The following is a 19278-nucleotide window of genomic DNA, read 5'->3' on the forward strand; positions in this document are numbered from 1 at the left end:
TACATGTAAATTGCTTTACATTGTAAAAAAAATACAAATAAACTCACTTTTAATTCAGTTCTTCAACTACTTTGTCTTCGACTTTTCTTATACTGAATATAATTTTATAATTTATAAGTTATTAAATAAAAAATTGTATAGCTACAACTTGATGCACATGTTTTAGCATATATGTCAGCTAACATGTTTAGCATACATGTAACTGCACATATAACTTTAAACCCAAGTTTTTGACTCAACAAAAAGTCCTGTTAACCCTCTGGGGTCTGAGGGTGTTTTGGGGCTCTGGAGAAGTTTTGACATGCACTGACATTTGTGTTGTTTTCAGTATCTTAAAAACATATTAATGGCTAAAGTGTGAAACAAACACAAGTTAGGGTACAATAATACCTAAGCAGCATGTTTGTATGTGTTTGTGTTTTTGAGAAAGAAACGTTTATGCGTGGTTAGTGAGAAACTAAAATTTTGAAGTCACTGAAACAAGGCCGTGAAACACAAAGAGAACATTTGTGCACAAGACTTTTGAGAACTGGATCTGGTAGTCTAGTGTTTTTGCTTCAAAATGATGTGAGAATCATCTTGTCCACTTGCTCACAGAAAACAATACAATGAATTAAAATTTCTAAGTCACTTTCTGTTTGAAAATGGTTTATGCGAGAAGGCATGAACTATCATTACAATGCAGTGAGTCACACCAGAGAAGACAAAGACCTGCATAATGAGCTGCATAATGAGCCATCAGACAGGTATGTGACTAAGAGTTTCAAGAAAGAATCTGAGAAAAAAGTAAGTTTATTTATATATTTTTTTTTTGTTTGCAGTTTATTTAAAATATATTTAACTATCACACAAAATAACTCGATACTAGTTAACCTAATAAACTCAGTTACCACATAGGAATTTTAAACAGAACAGCACCTGTATTGCAAACAAATATTTATTTTTATAATATACATATAATAATAATATATTTATTTATTTCATATAACATTACATTTTTCATTATAGGCCAATGTTTATCAATATACGCTATGCGGTATAGGATACACTTTGTATAGCATTAGCAATGAAACTATAAGTAGCCTTTAAGGACATATTTCATATAAATCATAAAGGTTAGAATAAAAGACTTATCGGCAGGAATTCTGTCCTTCGCTGAGTCTAGACGTTCTTCAAAATGCATGCGTTCGTCATCAGTGTCGTGCTCTTCCTCTGAAAAGGTAAATTCTTTGTCGCTGTTTAGTACTGTGCTTCTTCACCTGTGTAGCGTGCCATCGTTCAAACAAAAATAAGTAACTTTAATAAAGCTTTTCGTTTGATGCCATGTCTCGGGGAGCGTGTACATTATCACCTGACTGGCTCACCTCAGTTCATTTCCATATGAACTGCGCCTTCACTGCGGGCGGGATCACGTTCGCTGTAATGAGGCGACAGGAGAATCGGTACCAGCCCTTTCTTTTATACGGATTACATGAAAGGAGATTATTTGTTTTCGACTTGAATTGGTTAATGCAAAAGTAGACAAGCTTTCTTTAGAAACATCTCACATGTTTCTTTGTCGAGTATTTGCTGAGTTTCAGTTCATTTTAATGACGTATTTTTCCTAACACAGTCTACTGTTGCGCGCTTCTCATGCATGCTAATTGTCATGACTAAGCTTGGTGGGCGTGGTCGCATTAACTCTAATGAGCTCAGACTGAGAAGCTAGACATCGCGTTGGTTTCATACTGATTACTTTATCATACAGTATTTGTTTTCAACATGCATAGCTGCGATTAAAAGTAGACACTTCAAGCTTTATAAACATATGTGTCTCATCTATGGGAGTTTTATTTTTGCGGAGTTTTTTCGCATTTTACTGACGTGTTTCTAAAAACAGTTCACGGAGAGAGAAAAGACAGAATGCCTACATTGTTTATTATCCTTGTTTTGCAAAAGCACACACATTTGTTTTTGTTGTGAGTGTACACATTTAAAAGTAGACACCTAACAGATTCGATTGATGTTTTGATCTTATCTGTACGATAAAAACTGAAAGTGTAATTTAGGTTCATTTCAGCTCAATGAGGTAAAAACTTGTCAGAACGCGTATACGTGGACTTCGACCCCAGGGGGTTAACTCAAAAAAGTCTGTGCAGGAACTTGTTTTACAATTTTAAGTTGAAAAATGGATTAGAATATATTTGCCATGTGGTTGTGTCTGACCTGAAGCAGTGTCATCAGTTGAAGCAGTTGTTCTTTGACAGAAGAGCAGTCTTGAGCCACGAGATTCAGTGTCAAATCATCAAGTGTAACATGGTCTGACCTTGACCTCTCCAGTCCATGTCCCCTAAACCCGTCAAATGACTGCAAAAGGCCAGTTCTGTAGGTCACACAGAGAGAAAACATGAACCAGGTCTGCCAGAAGCCTCTGCAACAAGGATGGTAATTCTAACTCGAGAATATATAACAATGCTTTGCTTGCTCTTACATATTGTGATAAGTACAGACATAAAATTCACAACAACTTCACCAAATGTCAGAATGAAAAGGTCACCTGTTTTCACACATGCCCCGGTGTTGTTGCCATCTCCTCCTCTGAGTAGGCCGACCTTCTTTTTCAGACCATTCATAAGACGACATTTCATCAGTGTCTAAAACAAATATAAAAATACCAAGAACTAATTGTAGATGCAGAATTTGCAGTGATTGAACGATTTACTACAATGCATCTAACAATTACATTTTCATATAGTAATTAAAGACACTTTATATAATGTGAGACCTGACAGTCTATAAAAAGGGTACTACAGAGCAGAATGTTTAATTATTAAGTGGCCATGAAAGTCAAACCTATTATTCATTTGTACTGTCTAAAAGTTTGTCTAAAATATGTTTGTAATCTCATTGCGTTATGTGTTTAATTTGCACAACTATATTTCCAGCATTGCAAGCATAAACTATACACAGATATGTTTCAGCTTCTAGCTCAATTTCTTGTGTTGTTACATTCTGTAATGTGTCTTTAATTTATCAGAACTTCTACTTTCTACCATTTCTTTTTTTATTCAAGTCAAATATTATATATATCATTAGAAAATACAGTGCAATACAAAACAATGTCACCACTAACCACTGTGAAATGATGCGTCTACAGACAAGTCCAAATCCAACATGAGGTCATCATCTTCCAGGTCACATGACTCCACATTCTCAAGCTTGTTGAGAATGTCCTTATAAAATAAAATGTGAAAAGACAGTCAGAATTGCAGCTAGGACCCATCCATTATAACAGTAGATCTCAATTTAGCAATTACAACTTTTTTTTTTTTTTTTTTTTGTAGCGTTTTAAAGCCGCAAAGATCAGTCGAATCATCATTAGTTAATTAGACATTCATACGTCAGCTTATAGACAGAGCAGCTGATCTTCGGGCTTTAAAATGCTCCAGTGTCTATGTATCTGTGTTTGCACTTGGTAAACATTGGTGAAGGTCATCAGTAAACCGGTGACCTTTATGGCCAATCGCAATCATTTCTGTTGAGCATGTAAACACAATGGCAAATTCAGCTGTTTTTCAGTACAAAGTCAAATCTTAGCGGAAAATTGACTTTTTAATTTTTTTTTTTTAAGTACCGTTTGGTATCGAAATTCAGTATCATAACAACAAAGAATCAGTTCATTAACTTAAGTTTGATAAATGGCATCTAAAATGTGTGTTTAGGAAAGATAACATTAGCTAACTAGTGCCATTTCCCTTAACTTACAATTCCTTTAAGCTGAAAATGGGGTCTGGTCTCCCTTATAATTTTAACTATCCATTCAGAACGGATCTTGAGTCACTTTGAAAGCAGTGAAAGGAAAATATTGTTGCAATTTTCTTTTCGCTGATAAAATACAGCCAGGTACACAACACCATGCCATCGCAGATGCGCTCCTGTGTGACTCCAGGCAATACTTCTGGGTTTCTTTCTTACCGCAGCCTAGCTTTCACTTTTAAAATGCCAACCCCATGAATCAGGTTATTTCTTTGTTGGATAGCGTGACGTCATATGAAGCGGCTTCCGGGTCCAAGCGATATATCAAACTGTACGGGGAGGCTCAACAAATACTTTTGAAAATCACAATAGCAATATTAATATCCATGTCTCAGATGGTCAGAAAGTGATTCATTCAGACTTTTATTTCAGTATGTTAATGTAAATCAACTGAGCATTAAGTAGTCTTTTGGAACATTAAGTAGTCATTTTGTGCATCATTCCCTTACAGCAAACTTAAAGGTAGGAGAAGAAATTAACAGGCAGTTGCAATAGAAGCCCTCAGGTTGATGTGGAAGAAAATGGTCAGGCGTTCGTTGAAGATTACCAGATCAAAAAAGAACAACGAAAACATCAATGAATTAACTTGCACAGTTCAATTATTCACCTAAACAAAACGGTGGTGGATGAGGAGATCCCCCCTATGTGTAAAGCGCTTTAAGGGCCCAGAAAAGCGCTGTATAAATGTAAGGAGTTATTAATTCTTATTACCCAAACAAAACAATGTGAGCTAGCAAAATAAAAATACATAAATGTTGTTTTCATGCAAACTTTAATAATAGCATACCAAATGGATGTGGAAGCTTGTAAAATCATTTGAATAAAGCAATAGGCAGAGTAGACTTCTTTGAAGGAGGAAGGAGGACAATTGGTGCGTATTCAAGCAAGGAATAGTTCTTATACGTGATGTAAGTCATCTCCTCCTCTCCACAACTCATCTTTCTCAAAGAAGATTAAGTGCCAGCTGAGGACCTCTGCTAAATGACTTTTGTACCATGACCAGCTACCTGCTCAAAGCATAACAACAGACTACAGGAATACTCAAAAGGGAACAGGCAATTTCCAAAATAGGCCATTTTAAAATGTCTTGAAAAAGACAGAAGCAAAAATGTTTACAGCAACAAGCAGTACCAAAGACAGAAATAATTGAACTTCTTTACTTTAATTATTGGTTTTGTAGCCATGGTCAATGCCCTACAACCCTATCTGTATGAATGTCAGGCTATTAAGCCTAATTAGTATAACACTAAATTACATGACCTAGATGGGGCTAATGTAGCAGTGATACTGGATTTAGTTAATAATGAGGAACAGAGTGCAACAGTTAGACTCTAAAAGTTAAAAAGTCTATTCATTTTAACAGGAAAAATAAATAGAAATACAAAAAACTATGATAACATTCAAAGACAGAAGTTGTTTATTAATGATTTAGATTAACTTTTATTTATTATTATTTATTATTATTATTATTATTATTATTATTATTATTATTATTATTATTATTAATATTATATTATTAGATATTTATAAAATACCCCTAGAATCAAAAGCTCCATATTGACCATATTTGGATTGGTCATGAATATTAATGAGCTCTACTGATGAGTCATTTACTTCACAATAAACATGATAAATTAACAAAAGGTACAATTAAAGATACCTTACACCTCTTCAGAGTGGCGCTGAGTAGATTTATAATATCTATCCTGCATGTTGCATTCTGACAAGCTTTAAAATGATGACTGGTTGCCAGGTAATATTAAAAAGTCATTTTTGATAAAGATAAATCAATACAAACACACACAAAATCCAAATTTAGCTGTATTATACACTCATCAGCCACTTTATAAGGTACACCTGTCCAACTGCTCATTAATGCAAATTTTGAATCAGCTAATCACGTGGCAGCAATTCAGTGCATTTAGGCATGTAGACATGGGGTCTGTTTCAGAAAGCAGGTTAAGTGAAAACTCAGAGTATTTTAACCCTGAAATAAGAGAAACTCTGGATTTTCCGTTTCAAAATGGCAGGTTTGTCAATCTCGAGAAAGCAGAATAAGTCAAGCCTGTTTCTGAAAGAGAGGTAACTTTAACTCAGAGTTAGTTACTGTGGTAACTTACTCTGTGAACCTAACCTGGTCAGGAGCAGGTTTTAGTCTCTAAACTCTTTATTCTCTAAAAAGTTTCTGTCTGTCTTCTCCCCCTTTTTAAAGACGAAGAGGTATTTCTCGACTTAGCCTTACGTCTCCACACACCTATTTTAGAGCTCATTTTGGGAGATGTGCATAAAAATGATTGATGGAAACGTCATGATGCACATAAATTTTAAAAATATGCATAAAAACACACGCATAACCGAGTAGGATAAACTTTTATTCGATAGAAAAAATGCGCATACACTACGACGGAAACACTTTTACTGAACAAATTACAGTATGTACATTAAAAAAAGGTCATGATATGATTATGAAAATGTGTGTGAATGGACAAACCAGCAGGCTGAGCACACTGTAACACGCCTTAAATGTTGCTTTAGTCATTCTAAAATGCCTTAACTGTTTTAGTATTAGTGTATATTATTAATTACCTCCGAGCGTCTGGAGCGTGTCAAGAGTCTCCGCGTCTCATGGCTTCAAACGCCATAACGTGTTAATTGTGTGTTAGCATTGTCTTCTGTTCTGAGGCGCAAGTACATTTATTAAATAAGGAAATAATTGGCGCAGCTTCTTATACCGCAGTAAATTCTTATTTTATTGTTGATATTTGGTGCCCGTTTAATCATGAAGTGACTATTTTATTCTCTTTGACTCGTTGGATGGAAACGCTGCTTTATTCGAATGTTTTATGCAAAATTCTAGTTTTGCACATAAATTTATGTCATATATTTGGATGGAAACATAGATATTGCCTACATTTTAGTCACATACAGTACAAAGTCACGTACAAGCTTGTCCTTTTTAAATAAATAATTAGCTTAAACTCAGAGCTTTGACATGTGTTGTTACTAGATTAATGGGATTATTATTCTTTCTAAAAACTATTTTTAGTACTTCTTACATTCTAAATGTTATATCAACCTCTATCACTTGATCAATAAAAAGGCAGACACACAAGTGCACATTTAAATCTATTAAAACTGATAAACTTGTATAAAAGTTTTTTAAAAATTTATAAACGTCACACATTACATTACTTACTTTATTATACTTAAATATTTAAATACTTTAAATGTCAAATTACGCATTAACTTGAGCAGCTGTTTTCCCACGCTAACTATCTCTGTTTAGTTGGTCTACTCAAAGTTGATTGACCCAACTCAGATCTGCTGTTCTGAAACCGAAAACTCAAGCTCTCGATAAATCAACTCAGAGTTCAAGTTTAAACTCCGAGTTGGTTGAACCTCCTTACTGAAACAGGCTCATGGTCAAGACGATCTGCTGCATTTCAAACAGAGCAATATGGGCAAGAAAAGTGATTTAAGTGACTTTAAACATGGCATGGTTGTTGGTGGCACAAGGGCTCTGAGTATTTCAGAAACTGCTGATCAACAGCACAACCATCTCTAGAGTTTACAGAGAATGGTTTGAAAAAGAGAAAACATACAGTGAACGGCAGTTCTGTGGGTGCAAATGCCAGAGGTCAGAGAAGAATGGTGAGACTGGTTCAAGCTGATAGAAAGGCAACAGTAACTCAAATAACCACTCATTACAACCGAGATATGCAGAAGAGCATCTCTGAATGCACAACATGTTAAACCTTGGGGCGGATGGGCTACTGCATCAAAAGACCACACTGGATGCAACTCCTGTCAGCAAAGCGTCAGAATTTAGCATCAACAACATGAAAGCATGAATCCATCCTGCCTTGTATAAACTATTCTGGCTGGTGGTGGTGGTGTAATGGTGCGAAGGATATTTTCTTTTCAAACTTTGGGCTGAAAGAGGTGTACCCCTCTTCTGATGATTACTTCCAGCAGTATAATGCGCCATGATATAAAGTGTGAATCATCTTAGACTAGTTTTTTGAGCATAACAATGAGTTCGCTGTACTCAAATGGCCTCCACAGTCACCAGAACTAAATCCAAAATGCACATTTGTGATGCTGTGGAACGGGAGATACGCATCATGAATGTGCAGCTGACAAATCTGCAGCAACTGAGTGATGATATCATGTCCATTTAGATTTAGTTTAGTTTGATTTAGATTTTAGTTTAGTATGATTTAGTTTTAAGCTTAGTTTAGTTTGATTTAGATTTAATTTTAGTTTAGTATGATTTAGTTTTAAGCTTAGTTTCGTTTGATTTAGATTTAGGTTTAGTTTAGTTTAGCTTGATTTAGATTTAAGTATAGTTTAATTTAGATTTAGGTTTAGTTTAGTTTAGTTTAGATTTAGGTTTATTTCAATTTAGATTTAAGTTTAGCTTAGTTTGGTTTAATTTAGATTAAGGTTTAGTTTAGTTTGATTTAGATTTAAGTTTAGTTTAGTTTGATTTAGATTTAAGTTTAGTTTCGTTTGATTTAGATTTAAGTTTAGTTTAGTTTAGATTAGATTTAGGTTTAGTTTAGTTCAATATAGATTTAAGTTTAGTTTAGTTTAGATTAGATTTAGGTTTAGTTTAGTTCAATTTAGATTTAAGTTTAGTTTAGTTTGGTTTAATTTAGATTAAGGTTTAGTTTAGTTTGATTTAGATTTAAGTTTAGTTTAGTTTGATTTAGATTTAAGTTTAGTTTAGTTTGATTTAGATTTAAGTTTAGTTTAGTTTGATTTAGATTTTAGTTTAGTTTAGTTTGATTTAGATTTATGTTTAGTTAATTCTAGTTTGATTTAGATTTCAAAAATTTTGTTTAGTTTTGTTTGAAAGTAACATATTTTAAGTTTTTAGTTAAATATAAATGTTTTAATTAGGAGCTCAACTAAGAACAAGAGATTTTCGCCAATGTAAAATTTTAAGATTTCCAAACTTTCATGGACTTTAAAAATATTAAGGCAAATTATTAATTTTTTATTGGGTCAAGTGATCAAATTTAGATGTGAAACCATTAACCTATTTTTTTTTTTTATTGGATAAAAGAACATTTTATGGAAATTGTTGTATTTATTAAAGCTATCTTCTTGTTTAGAACAAAAAGAAAATTTAAATAAAGACAAATATGCTTTGTGCCAGTTATTTAAAATTGTTCTCATGAAGTTAGAAAATATTGTTTAAGGGAAATTATTTTTTTTTATTAAGTCAAGTGATCAAATTTTGATGTCAACCATAACCCTATTTTTTAATTAGATGAATGAACGCTTTTTTTTCGCAGTTTTAATCTTAAACTGTTAACCTAATGAGACTAAAGCAAGTATGATTTTAAACACCAGTAAATAAGGATCAAGGAACAATAAACCATTATACTGACAAAGGCTCATAGCCAAAACTTTTTTTTAATTTTAATTCTTACACTTACAGAAAAACGTTTTTCATTTCCTACACTTTTGAGTGCAGACCATCTTTGCTGCTCATCATTTAAAAGGAACTTTGGTCCTACCACCAAACTCTTCAATAGTACTGTGATGTATATTTGATTTTATTCAATTTACCAATGCAAATGCAGATTTTCATGACGGTTTTGATGTTAGTGTGCTAAATGGTTGCTATCATCTCTGAGAACAGACGCTAGAAAAGAAAATCTGACCTTGGAAGAAGTAACTAAATAACAAACCTGCCTGAACTGTTTTGGGAAACACCATTATCTGCAGTCTTTCTCCTTTCTCTAGCTCTCAAAACAGTCTTGTTTCCCTCTGCTCAAGACACAGGACGTGCTTCTGAATAAGCTTTTCTTCCTGCTCCATTTTTTTGGCCTTTCTCTTCTGTCAGACTGCAATATGTTATTTCATGGTGCTTTTTTTTTTCATTAAGACAACAAAAGGCCATTTCTCATACAGCCTCCAAGCCTTCATACAATGGAGCAGAGCTTTTAAGCATGGCCTAGATGTGACCGGCTCTATTGAAACATGTACTAATTACCTTATTCATTGTGTAAACCTTGGTTTTCAGGGCACAATAAATGATAAAGGTGTCATATATGTTGATGTCTCACCAAGCCTGCAAACTGTGAAATGTTGTATGCTTCAAACTGAACATGAATGTAAAAGGTAAAAGGGAAAAGAATCTTTCTAACAGTTAAGAATCAGTACAGTGTTGGCGGTAATGCATTATAAGTAATGCACGTTACGTAATAATATTACTTTTTCAAAGTAACAGGTAAAGTAATGCATTACTTTTACAAATAAGTAATATTATTAGAGTTACTCTTGCAAAAATGTAACAACTTTTTATCTTGCTTAATTAGCTTTTACAAAATATCTTTTGGAATAAAAATAACCTTAGTCAAGTTGAATCACACACTCAATGAGAGAGCTTGCTGCAAGGGAACAGACAGTCGCTCGCACTCATCATCATCATCATCATCATCATCATCATCATCATCATCATCATCATCATCATCTTCAGGGTCTGTTTTTTTTTTTTTTTACAGCAGATGAGTCAGTGTACTGTTCTAGTAACTGAATGACTCAGGATATTGGTTTATTTAGAGTCAGAGGGTGTATTCGGTATGTTAGTGCTTACTGAAAACGCAAACCATTTCATGACAACTAACAACAAAGGATTAATTTGCAAATTGCCTGTCATCACAACAGACAGTCAGAAACAGAAACAATGGCAGGCCTGAGACTTACATTTTTGCAATGGATTCTTGTTATATGGAACTCTTTGAAGAAAGGAAGTGGATTGTTATTAAGTGTAGATTATGTAAAACTCGTGACAACTGCAAGAAACACGACATCAAAGAAATATGAATAAAATAAAAATAAATAGAAAAACAAAACTGGATGTAATGCACTAAACCCGCACCCAACCCTCAGCTATGATTGACATCAGTTCACCTTGCAGGTAAAACAAGTAATTAGACTGAACTAAAAAAAAATTATCATTGCTTTTATTGTTGAGACGGTGCACCCACTGTCTTCTGTAGAAGCCACTACCTTTTGTAATATAGTAAAAAAATAATAATAATAAATTCTCTTTTGGGAAAAGATTTACACATTCGTTAAGGCCACATGAACCAATTTGTTCAATGTATAAAGCTCAAAGATTTATTGTGATTTGGTGATTTTGTTGATTGCCTTCTTGTCATTTGTTTATAAACATTTTAAAGGTTTAAACACACGCACTCTGGTTTAAACCAAGCGGCAACCTCCCGCTCTCTCTCAGGAAGCCAATACGGAAGTAACTAAAACTAAAATTCATCCGAAATTCCGCTAGTCTTAGCCGCTCCTGGCTCCAAAACAGAGCAAATTTCAATTGAGCCCACTGTTAGAATGGCCAACTTTACAGCAGAAAAAAAGGTGTTTACAGCCTGGTACAAAAAAAGGTTTTGGTTAATACAGCTAATATTACCCTTCATGACAACTGTGAGGGGGGTGAATTTTTTTATAACTCATCCTTTTCTTTTATATTAAGTTATATTAAGTTTGCATTATTAAGGGCGTGGTCACTTGAGTGACAGCTAGGTCTCGCTGGTCGCCGTTACGTCACCTCAGCTGAATCCTGCAGATTAGCCACTGAACTCGGCATATTTATCGTATTTCTGTGTTGTTTTATGTGGCTTTACACAGTCATTGGACTTGTTTCCTACATTTATTTGATGGAATGTCATGCTGAGTGCACTTAATTGTGCTCACAAACCGTTCACGTGGCCTCCGTTCCCCATGTGAGTAAATTTATATACTTATATACCATCTCTATACATGTATTTGTTTTATTTAAGATCATTTATCGTTTATATTTATATTTAGAGCTGTAATGTACTCCAGAATCTGTCAGACTGATTAGCTGTAGGCTCTAGAACAGTCATCTGAAGCGTTGTCATACAGTGTTATGCTGGATTTAATTAATAGTCTTACATTAACTAATACAGACTATATCTGAAGTGTTTGGATGTAATGCGCGTTTTCCTCCTGTTGAGAAACGTCATAAGAACAATGTTTAGTGGTTCAATGTATTACAGCAGTGTTTTTAAAAGACTAAACACTTTATTGATATAGTGTACAACCAAGCACAAGTGGTCAGAATACAAACGAGTCACAAGTGATAAAGTATTAAGCGTTCTCCCAAAGTAAACCAGGTGTCTGAACCAGGTCCAACCTAAATGCAGCATGCGTCTGTAGCTCCGCTCACTCTCCGCCTCTTTGCCCATGTTTGGTATCCCGCCGTCGCCGTGATGACGTGCTAACAAAATGGCGACGGTTGGCCGCGCCTACTTGTGGCTTCTTTTGCGCTCTTTAGAAACCTATGGGTGACGTCACGGATACTACGTCCATATATTTTACAGTCTATGGTTTAAACACACTCTGTTTTTGCCTTAATATAAATTATTTCATGTTAGTACTCTTAGGTTTTATTGCAGTCTTTATATCAATGGACAGTGAACTTATTAAATAATAAAACAAAACCTACAAAAGTAGCAAAAACTTGCTATCATTAATCTGAATATACAGCATGTATAGCTCTGGGCTCAGGAAGTTCTCAAAATATAATTTTATACTACTTTTTAAGGAAAATTAAGGTTTAGGTTATGTACAGTTGAAGTCAGAGTTATTAGACCCCCTTTGATTTTTTTTCCTTTTTAAATATTTCCTTAATGATGTTTAACAGAGCAAGGATGTCAGTATGTCAGATGATATTTTTTGTTTGGAGAAAGCAGTTTTTAGTTTTTTTTTTTTTTTTACATTTTAAGGTAAACATTATTAGCCCCTTTAAGCTTTATATTTTTTAAATGTCTGCAGAGCAAACTATCGTTACACAATAACTTGCCTAATTACCCAAACCTGCCTAGTAAACATAACTGACCTAGTTACACCTTTAAATGTCACTTTAGGCTGTATAGAAGTGTCTTGAAAAATATCGAGTGGAATATTATTTACTCTCATCATGGCAAAGATAAAATAATTCAGTTATTAGACATGAGTTATTAAAACTATTATGTTTAGAATTATGTTGAAAAAATATTCTCTCCGTTAAACAAAAAATGGGGGAAAATAAACAGGAAGGCTAATAATTCAGGGGGGCTAATAACTCTGACTTCAACTGTAGGTGGTTGTTAAATGCAGCTTTTCTATAAAAAAAATAAAAATAATAAAAAGTGAAAACACACCTGCTAGTTCTGAAAGAAATCAATCCTCTGCCAGGTAAGAAAAAGTAACATAAAAGTAACTGAAGAGTAATTACACAAAACTTTCCACAAAAAGTTACTCATTCATTTGTTAATTTTCTTTTTGGCTTAGTCCCTTTATTAATACTGCATCACTGCTTCGCCACAAAAAGTAACTAAGAAACGCAACTAGTTACTTTTTTGAGGGAGTAACTCAATATTGTAATGCACTACATTCAAAAGTAACTTTCCCCAACATTGAATCAGTGTATCTAATAATCAAAATATTACAACAATGCAAAGATAGAAGTAATGAAGTACAAAATACGGTCACTGTTCTTAAGATTTTTTTGGCATCAGTGCTTTACTATCTATTTTTTTGACAACCTTTTACTTGTGTACATTGCATTTTTACACAAATATCTGTACTCATTACTCCCTACATTTTTAAACCCTACATTTTTAAACCAGGCTTATTACTACAGTTTTAATGAGTTTGGTGGCGGAATATATATTATTTCTTGTCCTTGCAAAAATTAGCTTGGAGGTAGGGGACGTGTCCCCATCAATATTCACAGATTATTGAAATGTCCCACCAATAATTGAATCTCCTCCAAAATAAAATAATACTCTTTCAACTCATATTAATGTAAATTTGGAGAAAATCCCACTCTCTACTCAAGTGTTTCCTCTCTCAAACACATGTGGACATTGTAATTGGCTGTGCTTTTCCATGCTGTGAACGGCTGCCATAGATCTTTTTCTTCTATTGCAAAATTGCCCATTATGATTTGCGTGTATGTGCAAGAAGAATGCTAAGAACTTACGGTCGGCAGCTGTTGCGTATAAACAGTCACATTTGGACACCTTTGGAATGATTGTTCTGATCCATTTTATTTGCTTTTAATGTCTTTGAACTAATACTGCTGTCGATCATCGCCACCTCCTGGACTGATCATTTAAAAATATGTGATCTAGTAGGATGGAAAACAACTGCTGTGTGGCATTTTTCCCTCGCTGTCAAATGTCATATTGTGTCGTTTAAAGGAAGCCTCATCCTCGCTAAAGTCAACATTTTGTCTTTCGCAATCGCTAAAGTCAACATTTTCTCTTTCGTCATCACTAAAGTCAACATTTTCTCTTTCTTTCAAATATATAACCAGCCCAAACTAATGTAATCCTGCAAAATATTTGACACACACACACACGTAGCCTGTACTGTCCTACTAACACATTGATTTAATAAGTGTCACAAAGTGAAAATAAAGTGGCGTTTGTAAATGAAACACAAACTAACTAAATGAAACATAAACCGCTCCCAATTACTTGCAAATCAGCCAGAGTATCAGTAATGGACTTAATGGTAATTTTTGTAAATTGCATGACTTGCATAAGTTACCTGTTAACACTGAAAAACGTGTTGCATGCAGGACTGTTGCAAACAATTTATTTGTGTTGAATTTAAACAAACACATTAAATTTAATAATGTTCAACTTCAATTTGTTTGTTTAACTTCCAACCAAATAAATTTTTTACAACCACTGAACGTTAAGAAATTGAGTAAATCCAAGGAATCATATTTGAATCTTTTTTTTTCAGTGACGTTTCATGCCAGTAAACTAGTTTTGCTCTATAATGCAGTGAAGTATTGCGTGTGTGTGTGTGTGTGTGTGTGTGTGTGTGTGTGTGTGTGTGTGTGTGTTTGTGTGCCCGCATTGAAGAGTTGCTGAGCTAACAGCTGTCAGGTTGGGAACACAAACACACACTTTATTTCTGACGGCAGACGCGTGAACTAGTAGAACATTTTTTCTCACGCTTGAACCACATCTGACAGATTATAACGGCTTTAACTCACACCTTTCAAAGTTGTGTCACAAAAGCACTATTGAAACCCATTTTCAGATTGCAAATTACCAGTTGTAAACGCTGTAAACAGAAATTCTAAACATTCTACAGGCGCTATGGTGGCCTCCATGCAGCAGACGCTCATACGCTAACCATTCAACAGCTTAGTTCAGGCACAGCATGAGAGGTAAAATTTTAAAATAACCTAATAATAACTAAACCATAATTTCTCTTTTTTTTAGCCAAAAAGCCTGATAGATTAATTGTTGTGCAATGAAATGTACCGTTACTAACCGACGAGGAAACACGCATGGACAGTGCTTCTGCATAATTCATTCATAGAAAGAACAGCCAGAAAGGGGAAATTGATGGATTTGTGCTGAATATTAGCATCATTGACCCATAACAATGTACAGTACCTATAACTGTCAGTATGTTTGTGTGCTTTTTATACCGTTTCTATTCTAAAATGCAGTTAAGTGGAAACTATTTAACAGTTTAACTTTCAAACTATTTAAAGCAGAAGTCAACAGATAGATTTTCTCTACCAGCAAACATTAATCAGACACCAAATATAAAAGCAGACACTAACCCGCTAAAACGCCTTCAACAATGACTAAATCAATGAGCAAAATTAGGTGTTAAATTAAAGATTTCATTATTTATAAAGATATAGACCTGCAGAATTATTTTTACGAACATGAACATAAGTGTATGAACATGAATGGCAGCTTTTCTTGATACAACAGCCAGAAAACTACAAAATGTTGCGAGTTTGTGTTAAAGCAATGAAACAGAACAACTTATTGGGCAACTTTGTTGGCCAAAACTGCAGAGTGTGATGCTGCTTGGCTACTTTCCTGCTGAAAGTTGGCAACAACATTTTACATCAAAGTTAAGAATGGAAATTATTTTATATAATTGTATTAAAATAATGTGAAGTCTAGTTGTCAGCAAGAAACTAAAACAGCTAGTTATAATGGATACTTTTTACTTGAGTATTTTTTGCTTGAGTACAAAAGTGTAGTCAGTACTATATTGACAAAAGATGACTTTACTGGAAATCAATAAAAAAAACTTATTTTGAACATCAGGTTTAATATGATCATTTTTTTAAAAACATGATGCTTACTTTAACAGAATTGCTGCAAGTTAGTAGATTTACGATGTATGGCCATTGAAAACCAGTCAATTAACATAATTCCTTCAGTTTATGCAGTCTAAAAATATTTGATTGTTTATAAAAATGTACAATCCTTACCCAAAGTTGGGTTAAATGTGGACAAACCCAACAACTAGGTACAAAAAAAAGCATCATTATAGTTTACAGGGTTTCCGCAGATATCAGAATGTCAAATGTAAGACTTTTTAAGACCATTAAGTATTAAATTAAAGAACTATATCTCAATATCAAAAATATGCATAGAGATAAAGAGAAAATGCAAAAATCACTAAATTAGTGGCAAAATAAATGTAATCAAACTAAACAGTACTGAAGACAGGTTAGATGCACCGTTGAACTACAAAAAAAAAAAAAAAAAATCATCTAGGTTGATTTATATATTCGCCTGGCGTCGCTTCACGCACATTCGCTGACTGCGCGCACACCACAAATGGATGAGGTACTATAAAATGACAGGGGTGGTTAAAAGAAAGCCACCATAAAGTCAGACAGATAAACAGAGAAGTAGGAAGTTTCCAGAACTAGGTCCCATCATTAATATCGTTCAAGATTTTAAAACTAAGTATTTTTTTATATACATTTTTTTAAATGATTATAAATATTTTTATAACAATTCAAGATTTTTAAATCAAACTTTAATGCATTACCTGCTTCATATCTCAGACAGTTCTACCTATTAAAGTTAAATATTATTGACTACAGAGCATGAGTTCATGAGGAAAGATTAAAAGCAAAAAAAAAAAAACATCTTCATCTGGTTATCCCTATGATCATGCATGGACAGACCATCTTTACAGTCGTACCTGTTTCAGAAAAAAAAATTTCTTCAAAATGATTTCACTCAAATGAAATGCAGCCCTACGTAAACTGCTTGAGTCTCAAAAAGAATTGTGCACTCCGCCAGCCAAAATCATGTCGTGTGCACCCAAAGTGAATCCCCGTAAACTCTGCGATGACTTCACATTCGCCGCAAGCACTGAGTTCAATAACAGAAAGCTGATTGGCTATTGCATGTTGGTCTCATTTGTAATTGTAATACCGCAAATTACATTTGGACAAGTGAAATAAAGAACTACAACACCACAAAAACCAAGCAACAACTAAAAATTGTTGTTAAAAAAAGTGTTAGATGTAGCGTTACATTAACATTGGAAAAATGTGACCTGCACAAAAATATTTAAGACCTAGAACAGCGAATTTAAGACTTTAAGACCCCGCGAAACCCTGATTTAACTGAAAAATAAATGCATTCAATGTTGGGTTTGTCTAAACTTGATTCAACATTTAATCCAGCTTTATTCTGAGTTTGGGATGTTAGAACAACATGTCATAAAATCCTAAGTAGAAGTCAGAATTCTTTTATTGTTTATTTATATTTTAGAAATCTTTAAAGCACACCCTTTATGGAACAAAAAGGTCCACACAAGAAGCACAATGTCTAAACGCTGTTGGAGTTCTTGACACTTTTTGACCATTTTCTAAGCCCCAGCAGCAAAGAAAAACAACCAAGCCAAGATGACAGATTACCACAGAGAAGAAAAAAAAATAAATACAGGTTTTTTAAAAGCAGAGAGAGAGAAGTGTGGCAGAGAAAGTCACTAATCAATATTTCAGAAGGGGTTTTGTGTCAGTGGCGTGTTACGATCTGAACATGCTGTACTGAAATTCTGTGGCATTCTGGCCAGATGGTTTCATGTTGGGAGAAAGTACAAAGAAATGTAGACATAAGGTCTGTTGTATTCTGTTAGCATTTTGTTACACCAGACTGCAATCAATTTTACAAAACACAGAAATAAAAGTAAGCAGAATAGGGCAATTTGGCCCAAAATAAAAAACATGATTAATGAAGGATTATTTAATTAATTAATTTTTTTTGCCCTCATAGTTCCCTGACAAGTTTTGTACGGTAAATATGCTCTTATATTACAAGTGAGAGATGTCTGAATGAAGGGCGCATTACTTGATTTTAAAATAATGAAAAGAAACACACACTATCTACTGTCTATGATTTACTCTACCATAGAGATGCCAAAACGCTGAAGTTATCAAAAATATTCATGTATTTATTTACAAAACGTACTTCACAACACTCAGGAACAGGGCTTGACATTAAGTTTTTTGATCACCTGCAACTGTGGCTAGTTTTCCAACATTACTAGCCACTCGCCATTTTCACTAGTCAAAATTTTGTTGTTGGGAAAATACATTTTATATACATAAATTTGACTTAGACATGCTGAAATTACTTGATTTAGATTTTGTGCTATCTCCGCATTCCTTCTCATTCATTGCACTTTTTCTGTGACGTGTACGAGCTTGCTCAATGTGCATAAGCAAATGGGTCATTGTTTCATAGTGTCATATTACGATTGTTTTTTTATTTTACATGACTTTTCAGAGCTCAAACTGAAGGATTTACCAAATTTATCTCTGTCCAACCCAAACATTCTTTACTGCTAGTTATAAAACTAAATTAACACAAATAAACATTAAAAAGATATGTTGAAAGAAACAAACAAAGTTACTTGAATGTTTGAGTAGTCAAGCAACAGCTTGTAATGTCAAATTGACTTCAGCAAGACCGCTCAACAGTACATTAACTCAGCTAGAAAAAGAGAGCTAGAAAAAAACATGTCCGATACATTTTTCCTTACACTGTTGTATTCAATGCACAATTTAAAAAATCATGTCATGAAAAATTCAATCGGGTTAAACGTTAAAATATCCAAAGCAAAACAAAAAGCAAAATAAAAGGTATGCAATTGAAATCTTCTGCTGCTGCATGTAAATATGATTTGGAAATATTTGTCCATTATTGGCATTTTGGGGTATTTGCAATTTTGTTCATTTTATGCAAAATAATAATTACTAAATAATAAATAAATAAATAACAATAATAACATTAATAATTATTATTATTATTTAGTTGTAGAGTTTACAGGAGAACATTTTGAATTGCACAGGAAGGACTGAATTGTGGCAGGATTATAATTTTGAAACATTTATAGTAATATTAACATTACCATTAATAACATTAATACAAAAAATGCCTGCATTTTAAGTGTGGTGCTTCCTCTTTATTTGTTGTATTTATCAGAGTAAAGCAGTCCAAGTAAAATGTTTGCTTACTGGAACTACAGTACTAAACGGTGCACAGTGACAGCTCTGTCAGATTCCTAATGCCCCGTAAATATTGATAATCCAGCACTGTTACTGAGACTAGTGTTGCTTTAAAGCCTATGTAAATAAGCATTAAGCCC

At 33.8% G+C, this 19278-nt stretch overlaps 1 protein-coding gene across 3 annotated transcripts in view; it reads right to left on the minus strand.

Moving 5' to 3' along the window:
- ccser2b (coiled-coil serine-rich protein 2b) overlaps nucleotides 1–19278 on the minus strand; it is a 126665-nt gene that overhangs the window by 44802 nt on the left and 62585 nt on the right. For all 3 annotated transcript variants that reach the window (XM_021480271.3, XM_005156108.6, XM_021480272.3), the window contains exons 4-6: nucleotides 3113–3212; nucleotides 2537–2633; nucleotides 2206–2362 (exon numbers count right to left, since the gene is read on the minus strand). In XM_021480271.3, coding sequence (XP_021335946.1) covers nucleotides 2206–2362; nucleotides 2537–2633; nucleotides 3113–3212 — 354 coding nt within the window. The remainder of the gene's footprint in view (nucleotides 1–2205; nucleotides 2363–2536; nucleotides 2634–3112; nucleotides 3213–19278) is intronic.

The sequence above is a fragment of the Danio rerio genome, chromosome 12 (genome assembly GCF_049306965.1).
Source record: "Danio rerio strain Tuebingen ecotype United States chromosome 12, GRCz12tu, whole genome shotgun sequence".
NCBI classification, from domain to species: domain Eukaryota; kingdom Metazoa; phylum Chordata; class Actinopteri; order Cypriniformes; family Danionidae; genus Danio; species Danio rerio.